The 18,223-nt window shown below is 46.3% G+C and overlaps 1 protein-coding gene across 1 annotated transcript; it reads left to right on the top strand.

Moving 5' to 3' along the window:
* The first annotated feature begins 198 nt into the window (after window positions 1–198).
* On the top strand, window positions 199–16,870 carry zbtb7a (zinc finger and BTB domain containing 7a). Its single transcript, XM_056276876.1, has 5 exons — window positions 199–220; window positions 2,078–2,169; window positions 12,089–12,652; window positions 13,383–14,308; window positions 16,391–16,870. The coding sequence occupies exons 1-5, from the start codon at window positions 199–201 to the stop codon at window positions 16,824–16,826; spliced, it is 2,040 nt and encodes a 679-aa protein (XP_056132851.1). The 3' UTR covers window positions 16,827–16,870.
* The last annotated feature ends 1,353 nt before the right edge of the window (window positions 16,871–18,223 follow it).

The raw sequence follows: 18,223 nt of genomic DNA, 5'->3' as shown, positions 1-18,223 counted from the left end.
TGTGAACTTGTTCCCTGTGGTGGATAAGAATCCCACTTTCATGCTTAACGATGTATTTCCTGATGCCTCACCTGTAGAAGCTTGGCAGTTATTATGTACAAAGACTGGGCTAAGCCAGAGTGTGCATTGAGGGGGTTGCTGGCAGCCCCTACTGTATGTGGTGGAATGTGCCAAGGCTTGTTTTCGGGGTGGGACACCATGACCTCAGGCAGTATGATGGGTGGGTGCGACTCTACTCACACAGAAAGAGAAAGGAGTTGGAGATGAGGCGGGTAAGAAAAGACCAGAGTTGCAACTTTATTTAACAAAGGCATCGCTCGTTTCAAGGCCGTGAAGAGGACAAGGCTTGCTCAACTTTCCCTATAACATCATCGTGCAGGCAGTCACAGGTTAATGATTAGTGTCAACTTTGGCTCGGTTTCCTACTATCATCACTGCAGTTTTGAAGGTGCAAAAAAAAGAATATCCCACTTTACTTTTGCTCAGTAGAGACGAGGTAGAGGATAACAGAGGCTGTTTCTTTAAGAGACAGGGAGAGAGAGCGAGAGAGAGAGCGAGAGCGAGAGAGAGAGAAGAGAGAGAGAGAGAGAGAGAGAGAGAGAGAGAGAGAGAGAGAGAGAGAGAGAGAGAGAGAGAGAGAGAGAGAGAGAAGGGAGGGACCTCTTTGCCCTCCAGAAACCAGGAAGGGAATTGAGTTGATCTGCTGCTGCTTGGTTAGCGCATACGGGGCTTTGAGCTGTACGACAGTTAGGGGGAGAGAGAGACAGAGAGAGAGAGAGAGAGAGAGAGAGAGAGAGAGAGAGAGAGAGAGAGAGAGAGAGAGAGAGAGAGAGAGAGAGAGAGAGAGAGAGAGAGCTCCGGAGAGGAGGAGAGGAGAGGGTTGAGCTAACCCACAACAAGCACCACCACGGCCATCGCAGGTGAGCTAAAGCAGCCCGCCACCCCCCGCTGTCTGCCCTGGGCCTGTCGACCAAAGGGGAGCAAGCAGAGGAGAAGAGAGAAAGGAATGAGGGAGGGGGACAGAAAGGAGAGCAGGGTGGGGGGGTTGGCCGGGGAGGAGAGATGGGTCGCAGCAGTAGTGCCTAGTCAAGGTTCCTTTTTTTCTGTCCTCCTAAAGTACTTCCTCTGTACCTCTTTATACCTCTGGGGATGCCCGAGATAAACTTTATTAGATGTGTTTAAGGTATTAACTTTTCAGGCAGGTGGAAGCACTTAGAGGAGGGGGACGGGTGGGGGCTTGAGAGAGAGAGGGAGAGAGGGGGAGAGAGAGGGTGGGGAGTACTGAACGAAAGGAAGGAGGAACCAAAAATAATTCTATCGGACAAGCTACGAGCAACAACTTTTCAGGACTGTCATTTCTAATACTCGTTGCAGGGGGGGGGCGACTGTGTTAGCCGCGCTGTGTTGTGTGTTATGTGCAATTCTTGTAGCTGCGTTGGTCTATTTTCTATAGTTTGGAATTTAACATAACAGGAATAAGTCTTAATTTAGGTCAGGAGTGTTAAAGTGTGTGTGAAATGGGACCGTAGTGTGACTGTGTGACAGGATCCATCGCTAATGTTTGTTTATTGTTCTGGCGGTGCTGGCTGAAAGCTTGTCTTTTTTTTTTCTCATACGAAGCTCGGCCCTGTTTGATGGCTGGTCTGTACTTTTAATACCTGGCAGCCTGCAAGCAACATACTGTAGTGTATAATTCAGCCCTGAGTGCTTACGTTAGAGCAGGCTTGGAGATAGTGGGGGTGGCGAGGGCAGAGAAAGCTGGGACTCGTAGTTTTGCAGCAGGGACTGCAAAGAGGGTCACATAGGCCATTAGGACTTCATATCCCAGAGTGCCTTGTCCTTGGCCATACAGGAAAGGGAACAGCCGCCAGCCTATCCAAGTCAGGAGGTGTGGTGAGTGAGCAACTGTCAAACCAATCCAAACGGGGGAAGCGAAGCCCAAGTTGTGGGCTGAAAATAGAGGGAGGGGGTGGTGGGAGAGAGAGAGGGGGGGGTTGGTAGGTGTCTGTCTGTGTGGGATCAGGCAAGGGCTTGCCTGTATGACTAGGGCCACTCGCAAGTTTCCTGTCTGGTAAAGCTCTAGCCTTGCCCAGAGACGGAGGCAGGAGAGCAGGCCGACAGGCGGGCAGGGGAAGTGGACAGGGCCTGCGGAACATTTCTGCCTGTCTGGTAAGTGCATGAAAGATATATCCACCCGGTGTAACTCAGCTGTGTCAGAGAAGAGAGGAGAGGACAGCTGAAGAGATAAATACCATTGTGCGTTGGCTTGTGTGCGTGACAGAGAAAGTGAGAAAGAGAAAAAAGGAAAAGAGAGAGAGAGATGGAGTTTGATAGAGTTCAGAGTTCTTGACCCACTTGCAGATAAAGGAGGGGATGGCAAATAGGTCAGTGCTTAGACTGAGGTACTGCACAGAATGCAACTCAGGACTACCATCGATGTCTTCATTTGTGTAGGCTAACTTTTCTTTTTTTAACCGTGTCTTTGCCGGGTGAGTTTTTCATCAGTATTACTAATTGCTTATGCATGGCACAGTAATGTTTGTTATCTTGTCCTCATCCGTAGATGGTACAGCTGCTTTCACGTGCTGCTGCTGAAAATATGAAAAGTGAACATGTAGAAAGAGCTGCAACATCCTTTACTTGAGCTTCTCCGAGAGGTGTCAAAGTAACTCCATCAAAGCAAGTCTCAGTAAGCTCTTTATTGATAGTTAAATTTGACAGCAGCACAGAGGACCATGCTGAGAACAGACAGGATAGATGTGGAGTTTTCAGCTATAGCTTATGTGGGACAGGTCTGTAAGTTAAATCGGTCGCTCTCACAGAAGGGAGAATATGTGGCACCTCTTGTGGAAAAAGAAATGCGCCGCCACAACTACAACCAAAGAACATAAAAAACCTTAAGCTCTGGAAACTTTGGTCATTATCCTCGGACACTTCTGGATTTGTTTATGAATTTCTTTTTTTTTTTGTCAGCTACTCACACCAGTCATTTTCATGACACATTTTTCTCCCAGTATGTCTTCTCCTGTCTGCACCATTATTTTGTTTAAGCAGATTTGAATCTCGAGCCTCATGTCCTGCTCACTTGTGGTTCATTTGAGGACTTCTCACAAACCCCAACTGCATTGCCTGACACACAGATGCATGTTCTTTGGCATCCCATACTTGCTGAACCTGTTTTTAAGTTGTGTGGGCACAGAGAGGGCAAAAGAAGAGCATAGAGGAAGACGCCCAAATGCTGGGAAAGTGTTTGGAATGCTACTCGGGAGGCAACAGAAGCCAGGCTGGATGACATTTTTCATACTGTTCAATGTCACCGAAAAGGTTTAATGTTTGTGTCTTGATGCTGCCCTCGATGCCACTTCCTCAGTACAGCTGCAGAGGAAAAGTACTCTATACTTTTAACTTTTAGCTCAAGTAAATTCCACCAGGAGGTTAAAATTGGCTGTGTGTGTGTGTGTGTGTGTGTGTGTGTGTGTGTGTGTGTGTGTGTGTGTGTGTGTGTGTGTGCATATACACGTGCACGCATGTGTGTTTGTTACCAACAATAGACTTCAGGGGAATTGCAGGGGACTTCAGTGGCTGTGGGCAGGTCCAAGACACCACCCATCAATTTGGCGGTGAGGCTGAATGCAGTTTGATATTCCTGTATGTTTGCGCCTATACCACTATGGCCTGAAACAAGCAGGTTCAGACTGACTAAGAAAACAGGTTGTGTGATACTATTATGGCAGTTTGAGTCTCTTGTGTCCTTTATGGCCAAATGTTAGTAGTACACAGAATAACTAATTTAACCTGTACTCTATGTCAAATTTGTTTAGTTTAATTTAGTTCATTTAACATGGGCCATGCACACCACAACCATTGAGCCAGATAGTTAGTTAGCTCGATAGCTAGCTAACTATCTAACTAGATAGTTAGTTAGATAGTTAGCTATCCAACTATCTAGTTAGATAGCTAACTAGATAGTTAGATGGTTAGATAACTATCCAGATAGCTAGCTAACTAACTATAGCTAACTAGATCATTAGCAAGATAGCTAGCTAACTATCTATCTAACTAGATAGTTAGCAAGATAGCTCATTTACATCTGCGGTCCCTGGGCAGGAAGATATTAAAAACAATGCATCAATACAATCAAAAGCAATACAATTAGCAACATTTACAAACAGTACATCACATATCATACAGAATACACATTACATACTCTGCATGTTGGAAAACAGTTGGTTTCATACCAAGGTTTAGATCGGTGATCACATGATTGGTTTGTCTTGAGCCACGTTTGAAATTTGTTGTCTTTGTTGTAAAATGGTGCATTATAAACTGCTGTATATATGGAACCCAAACCTGATTTTTTTTTTTAGACCGGGCATTTTAATGTAAGGCAGTTTTTTTTGTTTGTTAACCATTTCTGTGCCTCTCTCGAGTCGTCGGCTCTATACGTGAAAACATAGTTTAAAATTGTTCTATAGTATACTCGCTACTTTTTCATTGCTGTCAGCTTGCTAATGAATTATGACCATCACACACACACACACACACACACACGCACACGCACACACGCACGCAGACACACTCAGTTTGGTTACCCTAGTCAGCTGCTCAGTTTACCACTACTCCCATGCTGGCTAGGGAGATGGAAAGACAGACACCTCTCTGTTATTTTTCTGTTGTTGTGTTGGAGTCTGGGGGGGGGGAGTGAAGGGGCTTGCTCTGTTCTGGGACATTTATTATGAGAGGCCACCACAACTTGATCAAATTAGAGAGGGAGAGGCTGCTATACACAGGGTCAGGGGACTGGGATGTTTCTCTGGGTGGTCAGAGTGGGGGTAAAGTTTAGCTTGACTTTTTAAACTATCCATCTGTTTAAATGTAATGTCCTAATGTGCAGCTTGTGTTCTCTGAGGGTTGTGTTATATATTTCAAAGACAAAAAGATTTATTTGAAGCCTGCAGTCCACTTCAATCAGGAGCACTATCTATTTAAGACACCAGTGTTAAATATTTTTTTGCCTGCATAATTTGATGTGCCATCTGATTAGGATATTAATCACCAATCTCTCATAGTCAGTGGGCTTATTTGCTGAACAGGTTTGAGATTATGGGGGAGAGAAGATGGTTGGGTTGTGAAACTGGAAGGGAAAAATAGTGGAGGTTGGGTGGGTCTGTGTTATGCCACTTCAGCAGAGGAAAGGGGAAGTGGGCGATGTGGTGGGCACTGTGCAGCGTAATGTCTGAAGCAGAGATTGAGCAAAGATGAGATGAAAGGGGCAGATAAGAGGAAGAGAGGAGAGGGCGAGACGGAGAGAAAGACAGAGAGAGGAAGAGTCAGAGACAGTGGAAACCAAGAGAAAGATGGGCTGAGAGAGAGAGAGAGAGAGAGAGAGAGGGGGCAGAGAGCTGGTCATCTGATAACAGAGCGGGTTCTGTTACATGCCTGCCACAGAGACACAGGAAGTCCTCTCTCGCTGTTGGTACTGCGTGTGCACGCACAGAGTGGTGCAGCTAGGGCACATTGGACCTGTGGATTGACCAACTGACCAACCAACTGACCAGCCTGCCGTCTGCCTGTTCGCTCCGCACATCTGTGTCGTGGGATGGTGCTGATTTTGACGTCACATGTTAGAGACTTCGTAACACTTCCTAACACGTCGGTGGTAGAGCATGTTACTTTAGCTGGAGGGAATCTCAGATCATGGTTGTGGTTGTCTTACTCTGAATTCTGAAAAGGTCACTATGCCAGAACAAGTCTTCTGGGAATTGTGGGTCATTGCAAAATGAGATATCTACCATTTGAAAACTGACAGCCTTCTTTGACAACATGATTGAAGGCATAGCTATTATGGGGGGGGGGGGGGTTGTGATCTGAAGATATGTACTTATAAAGTTGTAACATCTTGGAAGATTAATCTGTTTTGAAATAACCGTGATTTTTTTTTTTAATCAACATTATGATATGGGCCCTTTAGGATAAATGTTGGTCACATTGTTCTCATATTTGAGTAGCCACACGTAATAGCATCTAGGCTATGTCAGTAGATTTGACGTGAATCTCGTGTTGCAGTGGGAAAACATGATGTAGTGGGTTTAAGAAATGTTTTTGGACAATTGGAATGTTAAAAGCTTAAAGCAGAATGAGTAATTTGGCTCCTTCTGACTCCTCTGCTATCTGGTAACGTCATAAGTCGTGGCCTTAAGAGAACTTAGACCTTTGTAATGACATAAAACACCTTGCAAACGTCTTCACACTAAACTTTTATTGACCGACTTGTCGTTAGTACTCTCCGTTATTGACGAGTGTCACTCAAGGTTAGTGAGGGAGAGTTGTCTTGGTTTATCATTGACATCCAAACTGAATTCCTGAGCTGTCAAAACGCACACAAGGGTTATTGGTGAAGCCTGTGAGTTTATTTCTGCATTCCGCCTCGCCCACTACCTTCTCTCTGGCACTGTCTTGTGTTTTGGCAGGGCTTCCTGACTAGTTTCTAGTGAAGCAGTCAGGCCTAGACCAGCCCTCAAAACTTTTTATCAGTCGCTTACCCTCTTCCTGCTTCACTCCCAGAACGACCAATGAGGTTTCCTCCTAGCACTGGTAGCAGTGAGTCACTTGGCCAGGGCCCTTGCTTAAAATCCCCTTTTCCTTGGAACTGACCACCTCCCCATTCCATTTCCGATTATCTTGCAATATCCCCTAGCATCGACCTTGAACCTCCTTCACCCTTGTTTAGTAATTCTCTTTGTTTGCAAAGGCACAATGGCAATAATGATAATAATGATAATGGTAACAACAAACATCCTTGACTCTGACAATGGCTAAGCTTGCAAATATTGTTCTTATTGTTATGGTAAATTAACTTCATCATGAGTACAGTATATTAATGCATGGAGCAAGTTCAGTCAGGACACTTGCTGACTGGTGGCCCAGTTTGCTTCAGCCTTGTATTGACCATAGACTAATCACATTCACCCTTGCTACAGAGTGGGCTATTTAAGTGGAGGGAACCAGTTTGCACGGTCCTGTATGATTGCTTGGTTGCTACTCACTCACCTCCACCCCCCCCACCCCCCGCCACCTGTTTGGATCTGCGTAGACAGTGGATGGGGCATTTTGCCTTGTGTTCTCTGTAAAATATTAGTTTATTCTGAAGTGCAGTCTGTGTGTACCACCAGATCCATTTACTGCCAAAGCGGAAATTCATATTGCCCCTCTAATGCAATAAAGGAATACTTTCCAAACATGTGAGTTGCCCTGAATGAAATGTTGTAGGATATTACAATTATGGGGCAAATTATTGCTGTTGTGGGTTTTATAATATGCTTTCCATTCAATGCAAAAGGGTCACAGAATACATATAAGAGATGACAGGGAGTGAAGTGAAATGCAAAGCAAAGACACAGCAGATAAGTAAGAGACAGGAGGACAAAGAGAAATGAAGTGGATGGTTTGAAAGGGTTAACAAATTATTTTGGCTTGTTGAAATATGACTAGATCTTCAGGAGTCTTTTTTTCTGCTTAAATGCCTGATTGTTATACTGCATTTGTGTTGCTGTGTAAACCTCACAAACACCTGCACTGTTTGATAGATAAGAGTCTGAGAGTTGAGTGTCCTTGAATAAATACACCTGAAGTCTACCTAAGTGAAGGTAGACGTAAATAAATTGTAAACAAATGAATTAAAATCAGAGACCAAAAACAAGATATTTGTTATAGGTAAGATAAGATAAACATGAAAGATAGACAAAAAAAATCGCTGCAAAAATGTCAGTATTGTTAAAAATGAGCAAAAAAATAAAATATACTAAAAGTTCTGTGCGCACACTCTCCGTGAGGATCCACAGTCTAATGCATATCAAATGGGCAGAGGCACTGTTTAAAATGTGCCCATATATGTCATTGCTTGAAAGCGTCTCACATGTGCTTGCACAGTTAAAGCAGAAGGGATTGATGAGTCAGCCATGTTTGATATGATTGTTTCCTTGTTTGAAGTTTGCACAACGGAGCTGGGTGTTGCGTTTCTATGAAATGGTTACATATTTTACATATCAAACAATTTTCTGCAGAGCAACTCCTTAGACGAGACGGCATATATTTGCTTTGAAATGTGGCGGAGTACGATGACAAAGTTCCCTCGACTGAAAATCTACAAGTCGAGTCCATAAGTAGAGCGCTGGAGTAAAGAAATAGTCAGGTTTACCCCAACAAATACTGGCCCTCTTTAGTCACACATCCACTCAAGCGATCATTCTTTTCTGCCTAGAACTTCTTGTTGCTCTTCAGTTGTTGTTTTTTTTGTTTGCGGAGTTCTTCGTTGTTTCTGCAACCAGCAACACAAGGTGGTTGAACGCTTCCGTAACCGACAGGCTTTCCGCTTCTCTCGTCTATCTAAGAACTATTTGGGGTTATATGAGGTGAACCGATATTTTCTGTCTTGTGCCAGGAATGACTGCAATGTTTCAGCCCGTGACAGAGACACTTTGATACCGGAAACCTTTCCCATCCCACTGTTGGTGTCAGGAGGCACCCAACCACTTTTAATAACTACGTCTGCATCCTGATGTCAGTGTGTTTGTCTGTGAATGAACGGCAAACCGGGAGTGAGGAAAGCCCCGTGTCGAGCGCTCGCAACCAGCGTGGTGGTGCTAGGGCGGCGTGGTCCGCTTCACAAGTTCACCATAAGCGTAACTTGAGTTATCGTTGTGCTTCAAGGAGTCTGTTCTCCCCTTTTGGATCATTCTTCAGCCAAGTCTAGTCTTGATTGCCACGTTTGTGTAGTAGGTGTGCAGGAAAGAGGTTGAGGGGGGGAGATCTTGATGAAATGGAGAGGAGGGGGTTGGGGCAGGGTGGGCAGGTGCGTCGGTTTACCGCAGTAAGCGGCGGTTTGACTTGCAAAACAGGCCACTGTGCATGCAGCTCGGCCTCAGTGAAGCAGGGCCGCCCGTGGAAGTGGGACATCAGGGACGGGGGAGGGGCGCCGCCCTGCTGCTCGCTGCTCACGGGCCGCGTCACTCACAGACATGAATTAGTGATAAGGAATGTTTCAAGCCATGAGGAGGTGTCAGGATCAGGTTTGTTTGCGTCGTGTTTCCTGCGTCTCTTTGCTCTTTGAGGGGTTATTTTGGGACAGGTGGCTTCCTGCATGCGGGATGCTGTCGCCACGCTTTTGTAGGCGTTGTATTTGGTTTTGTGCGTGTGTGTTTGTGTTTGCCTGAGTGGATTTTATCTCCTCTCCAATCTGCGTCTTTACCCTGCAAAGCCGTGACCCTGGGTCAGCAGTGTATGTTGCCAAGTGCAGGTGCAGGCAGTGTGTGTGTGTGTGTGTGTGTGTGTGTGTGTGTGTGTGTGTGTGTGTGTGTGTGTGTGAAATAAAATTTGACTTCAGCCTGCTTGGACTAACACAGATCTGTTTCTACCTGTGAAAGACATAACCGTTAGCCATGTGGTTATCCCTACTCTCGCCCTTTCTCCTCTGCTTCTCTCTCGCCTTGCTTTGCCGTACCCCCAACCCCTCCACTCACGCACACACACACCAGCACATTAAAACAATTGGGGGGTAAAAATTTGCCCATGCCTTGTCTGATGGGCCATTGCTACCACTGCTGTACATCTGTTATGAAACACAACAGCAATATTGGTGGAGGCTGCGGTCAGCTGCCTATCAGACCAGAATAGAGTTACGAGGAAACATAGATAGAATAAAGAGACTAGACCCAGTTGGACATGTGGTGAGTAGACAAAGTATCATGAATCAGGTACAAACACCGCTCCAAGATATGTCAAACAAGGTCATACAAACGTATTTTTATCTAAATGGTCTCTTCTTGGCATTATATTGTTTAATTTTGTGCTTTCTGCAACCCATCAATGCTCCATTTTGAGGACTGCAACAAGTTGAATTAAAGTCAGGTTTGCCAGCAGATTTTTCCTTTGTCAACAATATTGAATTAGAAAAGACTGAAAGTGAAGATACATTTTGGGGGTGGGGGTGGGTGGGGGGGAGTCTACACTCCTCTCCGTCCCGCCTCTCTGAAGAGGTCTTTTTTAGAAAGGCTTACCTAACTGTGACCTGTAGGTAGAGCTGACACGTTGCCAGATCTCTAGGTGTGGAGAGGGAGAGGCATTTCTTTAACAGGTCAAAGGATGTAGGAGGCACAAAAAAAAAATCAACAGTACATGAGAGGTAAATGCAACAGGTAGGACAGGGGAGGCAGTCAGTTAAGGCAGGCCTGGAAAAACAGCCTGTGTGTGCATGGCAGGGGTGCTGATCTGAAGGAATATCATTTGAATGCATGGCGCTTATAGAGAATAATCCCCCCCCCCGGCTTCACCCCCTGCTGGGTCTCCCTGGCAGATGGAGGGCAGGGTGGGGGCTGGCTTTCCAGTGTGCCTTTGCGTGTGTGTGTGTGTGTGTGTGTGTGTGTGTGTGTGTGTGTGTGTGCGCATGTGTGTGTGAGAGGGACCGATGTGTCAAAGCGTGGTTTCTATTGATGTCTGTGTGATGTTACAGTACATTGGGTGCACAGTCATGTGCCTGCATTTGTGTGTGTTTCAGTGAGTAAATGGACAAATCGAGGATGGCTTGTTGAGCTGAAACCCCCTCCCCCCCGCGCGGGCTTCAGTCGATCATTTTAATCTCCCCCCACACGTGAGCAAGGGGACAGCCTCTCCTGAAACTTGGCACACAGTACAGGGTGGGGTAACCAGCTCAGACCGGATTGACAACCTCCCTTTTTAATACCATTCCCTCGCAGCTTGTTGCGTGTCCGCTTCCTTCTCTTATGGGGTTTTTCCATAGGGTCTGCTGTATCTGGCAGCCCCCCCCCCCCACACACACACACTCTCTTCCTCCTCCTCCTTCTCATCCCTCTCTCTCCTCCCTGGCTTTCAGCTGACACAGAATGCACAAGCTGCACCAGCCCAGCTCCCAGCATGCACTCTGATCCCTGCTGCCCTCACTCTAATTGTCCTCCATGACCTCTTGTTCTTTGTTGCATGTGTCCACGCATGCACACACACACACACACACACACACACACACACACACACACAGTCATATGTATGCATCAATTGCATAGCCATGTGCACCTGTGCACATTTACGTGAACATCTTCACTCGACCAGCCAGCCACTTAGTCATGGTGTTTCAGCAGGCAGTAGTCAAATACTGGCAAAATTCATGTGCGGGAAAATTAGTTCAACAGCAATTAGAGACTACCAACCTAACTTGATATATGTCACACTTATTGTTTTCCAGCAAGCCTGTAAACACACTTGTCATGCCAAGAGTTTTGCAGTAAAATCAATGGCCAGCCGAAACGGTATACGGTACTATGGTGTTACACTATGGCTCCTCTCCAAGTACTTGAGATTCTTGACTGGGCTCTTTGGCCTGTCGAGGAGGTGGTAGGTATTAGATGCGTTGGAGGAATACTGCTATAGAATTTTAGAGCCCCATATCTGAACTCTCCCATACCAGGAAGATTACCCACTGAGCAAATTTTCCATATGAGATAGAGGTAAAGAATGTACAGTAGAGCTTCAGGTGGTTGTAGGGTCTTTAATATGATATAAAGTTGGATTTGTCATTAGAAGCCTCAAGCAAAGTAACATGTCTGAGGATTGAATTAAGTTATAGCTCACCAGAGTTAGAAAATGCGCAATTGCTTTGAATTTATTTTGTTAAAGTGACAAAAAAATCTGTGTGCAAAAGTTTGCACTGTCCAGACATTCATGGTTGAAGATGACTAGTTCTGAGTAAATCCTCTTATGCTTTTGATGGGACGCTAGGGCAGGGGTCCTAGTGTGCAGTTGACTTGGTGGATGAGCTTATATGTCATGAACTCTGCTGTGACCCTTTGCACTTAATGCTTTCCTCGTTTTCTCCTCCCTGTCCTTCATGTGCTTTTTGCTGTTGTGCATAGCGTGTTATGCTCCTGAAGCAAGCTTGTGCATATTTCTGACTGCAGCAAATCAATTAATCAATATCCCTCTGTCCCTCTTTAGTTATTCATATGAAGAATGTCATGAACTGTGAACTGATCGATACTCCTCCCCTTTCTCCTCTATCTGTTCCTCTTCTTTCCCTCAGACAGGCAGACGGACAGACGGCAGAACGGACACACGGGCGGCGGCTGTGCTAGGCGGCTCGGCGGCAGGCTGGTGGAAGATGTCGTCAGGAGCCGGTGGGAGGGGGGGCAGGCGGCTCAGAGGGACGGTGGGAGGTGGGGGTGGTGGAGGGAGAAGAGGGGCCGGGGAAGCGGAGGAAGGCCCCGTGGGGATCCCTTTCCCTGAGCACAGCGCCGACATCCTGGGAAGCCTGAACAAGCAGCGGCTGAGCGGCCTGCTGTGCGACGTGCTTCTGGTCTCCCAGGACCGGGAGTTCTCAGCTCACCGATCCGTCCTGGCCTCTTGCAGTTCCTACTTCCACAAGCTGTTCACTTCAGGGGCCGTCGCTACCCAACAGAATGTCTACACCATTGACTTTGTGGCGGCGGAGGCGCTGGGAGCGCTGCTGGACTTTGCCTACACGGCCACGTTGACAGTCAGCCACAGCAGCGTGGCCGACATCTTGGCTGCCGCCCACCTGCTGGAGATCTCGCCTGTCCAGGACGTCTGTACGCACCTACTGGACACCAAAGTGCTCTCCCCGCCGGTACAACATTATTAAAGAACTAGCAGAGATGGGTGTTAAAAGATGTAATCAGCATTATCAACTCAGTTGGAGTGTAGGAGTGGTTTCTCTTCATGTTAAATCACAGAGAACCTCGTGTACAGTACAGTGCTGGTTAGGGGCATATGTTGTCGTGCCCCATAGAACAACTCAGTAGAAATCTACTCCCTCCCCAGCTTGACCACTCACAAAATGAAGCCTCAAATCAAAATATCATTGCCTTCATCAAATAGTCAGCATTGTCGAACTTACATCACGGCCTTTATTAGTCTCCCTCTCCTACACGGTGCCAAACACACGCCCACAGCCCCGAGGTTACTTCAGCACTTACTCATGCTGAGCCAATAGCGTGTGTGTGGAGGGACAGCAGGCTCTTTCACACACACTACATTCTACAGATCCAGCACATCACAATTATACTCCAGTATTCACATGATGAAAAGTATATCAAATAGATTGCTTGTGTGATAGTGCACTACCTTTATGGATTAAGTGTCCCTCATCGCCCTTTACTGTAGCTGATGTGCCGTCCAGAATATGATTTAAGATGTGAATAGTTTTGGATGACAGATTATACAGATTATTCACCGTGCTGTTTCAGTTTCTGTCTGGCACTTTTTCTTTCTGTTTACATCGCTTTCTCACTAACTTTCCTCTTTTCCTTTTCCTACATTTACACTCACTGTTTCTGTCCCTCCTCCTTTCCCGCTAGGCGGGCAGTGAGCAAAGAGATGAAGATGAAGATGAGGAGAATGGGACAGGCAGAGGAGGCAGGGAGCAGGGGAACCGGCTACGGGCCCAGGAGTACCTGGAGTACTTCCAGAGAGGGGCGCACTGGAGCAGCAGCTGCAGCACACCAGAGCTCAGGGACCTGCCCACACAGCTGCACTTTAACCATGGCAACGGAGGGTCCCACAGCAATGGGGCCCCCGGGGGCCCCACTGAGTACTACTCTCCCTTGGCCCTCGCCTTGGCCCAGGTCCCCGCTCAGGAGCCAGAGGAAGAGGACGAGGAAGAAGATGAGGAGGAGGAAGGGGAAGCAATGCAGAGTGAAACTAGAAACTGGCTGCGGGGCAATGGAGGAGGCCTTGGTTCATCTTACTACCCCTCCTCCCAGAACGGTCACTTCTACCTCCCCACTGAGTCCAGGCAGGGGCAGGAGACAGAGGCCAAGGACCGAAGTAGGGAGGAGGTAGAGCGGGATCGTGGCTCGGCCAGCGCCCTCCTGCAGCAGATGATGGAATCCATCAAGAGGCAGAGGGGGAGCACGACAGCCGGGGAGGAGCAGGTGGAGGGAGAAGACCCAGACATGGACTTTTACTTGAATTATTTTAACAGCACGCAGCATGAGGAGGCAGCATCTCCCGTTGTGACCCAGGGATTGCTGCCCCTCTGGTCATCGCGGGGCAGTGCAGGCCACGAAAGGAGAGGAGGTGGGGGCAGTAGTGAGAGGGGGGGCAGCGGGGGCGGAAGAGGGGGAGGGGGTGGAGGAGAGAGGAAGATGCGATCAAAGGCCTTCCAAAAGTGCCCCATATGCTCCAAGGTCATTCAGGGAGCAGGCAAGCTACCCCGCCACATCCGAACGCACACAGGAGAGAAACCCTATGAATGCGCCATCTGCAAAGTGCGCTTTACCAGGTAAGCCCAATTAATGAACTGACCACCGCATGTCACATGTACTAATAGTCTTGGATTTGGCACTATAGACAAACAACCCAGCGATGGGAGCCACCACAAAGCAAAGGACAGACGTATTAGCGCTAACCAACTTAGCCATAAGGTAGCACCACTAATTGGGAATTGAGATGCCGGGTCTACTTATTCTATCCAGTTCTGCTTTTTAACATAATTCTAATCATTGTAGGCACATTGGATAGTTCACCTTTCCGATGGGTGCAGGGGGTCATAAAGGACCTTTTTATTGTGAGAGCTTCCATAGCAAAGTCCTGGAATTCAACACAGGGGTCCTATAAAAGAGGGCTGTGCCATGGTAGTGTTATCTCATGGAGGGCCGCTATAAAGTGTTGTGTTCTGATATAGAGGGGGATTACAGGCCCTGAGTGGTGCCCTATCTGTGCCAGTGCAGTAATTTGAACTTGTGATCTCTAGTTATGTTGATTATTGCCCACGGCAGAACAGTTCCCCCACCCCCTGCTCTCTCTGTATCTCTCCCTTACCTTTCTAATGAAATCTGCCATGTGCTGCTCGGCTGATTGTGGCCAGCGAGGGGCTTGGAAGTGCACATGGTTTCCCCGCATTTAAGAGTGCTGCCTCTTCCTCGAAGCCATTCACTTAATGAATTAATCAGTGGACTTGCGTTGGAAATAGATGCAGTAGGCTAGAAATACCAGGACCCTTTGCATTAGCTGGCAGGGCAGGCATGCAGGCAGGGAAGACCATTCTAAATTCGCCTTCTGGCTAAATGCGACCAGCAGTGGAAGGGGTATTGTAATCTTAATCCTGTTTGATCAGGGTTAAGAGTGTGCCTCACGCTGTAATAAATCACTCCTGTCCTTTAAATAATTCACCTCTGTCAGTGTGCCACTTTGTTCCACGACCCAGGCCTCTCTCTGTGTATGTGTGTGTGTATGTATGTGTGCATGTTTTTATGTCCGTCTCCCCATGTCTCTTCATGTCTTTCATTTTTGTAATATTGTCATATTTTGCCCTTTCATTTGTGTATTGATTTGTTTGCTGATGACTAGTATATTTATGTTTGTGTGTGTTTATGTTTTCTGTGGTGTTTCTGTTGAGCTGTCTTAACTTATGCTTGTTTGTTTAGATGCCCTCTGCCCCGGGTACTAAAAGGCTAGAGGACTTAAGTGCCGGAGTAGGAAGGTAGTAAGGGCTAAACTTAGCAGAGAAAGAGCGGGGGTAGCCCGATAGGTTGAATTGGCAGTGTATAGTCTAAAAGTAGAATGATTCCAACACATATAGGAGATGACATAAGATTTAGTCATTGTGCTACAGTATCAAGTGGTATTTTTGGTCTTTGTGTGGTTAAAGTAGAGTTGTTGTGCAACTATTCACCCATTTACTGACTCGTTTATATTTCAGAAAGTAAGGAGGGTTAGTATTCAAACTGATATAGCGTTTTGTAAATGAGCTTCTCAGAATACATACACATTCATATTCTATAGAATGCATTGTAATTTTGCTTTGTTCATTAATAGTTTATTTATGCTATCGCTGAAATTTTCCTCCTGTTATAAGCCCTTTTTTTTTTTTTGGCTCAACACAATCTTGGTTGTCTTCAGAAAAAAATGTAACATCAACAACCCCAATAGTGTTTGCGCCAAACCCCACAGTGAACATTGAGCTTTCTTTTAGGTCCGTAGCTGTGCTGAGAAATGGCATTGATAAAGATGTAAAGTTTATGGTTTATCCTCAGATGACATGGGTGCCATCGTCGAGTAAGTTCACTGGAAGGGATCCAAAAGATGGCCGTGAAAGTACAGTTTAATAGGGGATATAAACAACCACAGTGGATCTACTGTTGACCCCTACACACCTGGAAATGAATTTTGGAGTGTAATACCTTCATCTTGTACATGATGTTATCCAGTTTGACAAGTAAATAAGTCAGAACAGCAATCTGCTGTGTTACAAAGGTTTATCATAGTCGATGCGTTTTGAATGGGTGTAAGCGAGTCCACAAGAGGATTTGAATTTCTTTTGTGTGTCTGTTGATCTGATCTTGTTTGCTTTTCTCCCTCCCAGGCAGGACAAGCTCAAGGTTCACATGCGGAAACATACGGGAGAAAAGCCTTACCTGTGTGCGCAGTGCGGGGCCGCCTTTGCCCACAACTATGACCTGAAGAACCACATGCGTGTACACACCGGCCTGCGCCCCTACCAGTGCTCCAGCTGCTTTAAGACTTTCGTGCGCTCAGATCACCTGCACCGTCACCTCAAGAAGGACGGATGCAACGGCATCCCCTCCCGTCGGGGTCGAAAGCCCCGAGTGCGAGAGTCCGGGCTGCTTGAGACCCCGCTGAGTTTGCTGAGCCCCGGTCCCGCTGTCGGTGCCGGGCCTCGCAGCATCAGGGGCCGACGGAGCTCGGAGGCAACCTCGGCTGCAGAGGTGGAGGGGTCCATCGGGACCCTTGCTCTCAGTCCTCAGTCGCAGGAGAGGGTGGGGGAAGCGGGGCCCTGAGACTCCCAATGTTTAGGAGGAGGAGGAGGAGGAGGAGGAGGAGGAGGACACTGCTGGTCGCCATAGTCACTCTACACCGCCTGTGAGACAGGCTGCTGAACAGAGAGGAGTAAAAACAAAACACACAAAGGCAAACTTAAGGAAAAAAAAAACAAAACACAACTAACTATTCCTCTTTAAACCAAATCAGGGTGTCACAAAAATCTAATCTTAATGTTTTTGTTTTTTTTCCTGCCTTTGCTTTAGGAAACAGAGTAAACAAACAAGCACTTCACTTGGTTGATCTCTTAAAGAGAAAAGAACGCTTCAAATCACACGCCCATGATGTTCGCTTTCTGGGTCATTTCTTTCTTTATAATCTTAAGGATTTTGTACATTGGCAAACGTGCTTAGGCAAAATGTACAGAGAAACTCTGAGCAACTATGCAGTTGATTGAGATTTTTATTGGTTTTGTCCTCACAGCCTTCAAGCTCTTAGCAAGGTGTCTGTCAAGCACCTACTGGCTGCTGTACGGGTGAACCGAGGACAAACCCACCGAGTGAAAACAACCCTTTTTCTATTCTTTTGCAGGTCTGAAATGTACAGTTACCATAGAAACAACATTGCCACACTGTGGCATATGCAAGACTAACTCACCACAATTTTGATGCAACCTTTTTTTCCTCTCTAAATGCTCCAGAAAGAATCTGACAAGGGTTTGATTGAAGTGTTACTTACTCTATAAAAAACATATTTTAATAATCTATGGTTTGTCTTTTGGAGAAAAAAAAATATGTTCACATCGAGTCAAATCCGCATTTATGGGGGCTCTTCAATTTGCAGGGCTAGGGAAGTTGAGGGGAAGAGGGTCTGTGTTTTCAAAGCACTACCATCGTCAATGCATTAATCTATTGGCTTGACTTTATTGCCTCTGATCCCTTGCACCCCTGCAATCCCAGCATTTCTTATTTTACTTGTTGATTTGTCTTAAAAGAGTTTTGTCATTGTCGTTTTCTTCCTTTTTGAGTTGACTGCTTCGGGTACTTGACACTTTATAATTGTATACATGTATATACAGCAGGTGGTGTTATGACATTGCCCCCCCCCCCCATTGCTGAGGTATACTTACCAACCGGGTTTTTCCTCCAAGGCGTGATGTCATATTTCTCACAGAGTGAAGCTTGTGGGTGAACGAAACAAACTGTATGAATGTTGGGAAAAAAAGAAATATATATATATATATATATATCATATATATCATATATAAAATATGATATGCTGAATTGAGACACCCATTGGTCCTAAACTTAACACTTGACATATATAGTTCCTGCCCAAAGGATGAGGAGACGAGGAGGTTGAATGGATGAATGTGCTTAACTTTGTGCAGTTTTTCGGAATCTGTCCTTGTGTGACA

Source organism: Lampris incognitus, chromosome 3 (genome assembly GCF_029633865.1).
Source record: "Lampris incognitus isolate fLamInc1 chromosome 3, fLamInc1.hap2, whole genome shotgun sequence".
NCBI classification, from domain to species: Eukaryota; Metazoa; Chordata; class Actinopteri; order Lampriformes; family Lampridae; genus Lampris; species Lampris incognitus.
The sequence above is the reverse complement of the archived record's forward strand: the minus strand, read 5'-3'. Positions and strand labels throughout refer to the sequence as shown.

Excerpts from the sequence above, each read along its gene's own strand:
- zbtb7a (XM_056276876.1), top strand. The coding sequence starts at position 199 with ATGACCTCAGGCAGTATGATGG. Across the intron at positions 2,170-12,088 it reads GGAACATTTCTGCCTGTCTG|ACAGGCAGACGGACAGACGG; the intron begins GTAAGTGCATGA and ends TCTTTCCCTCAG. Across the intron at positions 12,653-13,382 it reads CCAAAGTGCTCTCCCCGCCG|GCGGGCAGTGAGCAAAGAGA; the intron begins GTACAACATTAT and ends CTTTCCCGCTAG.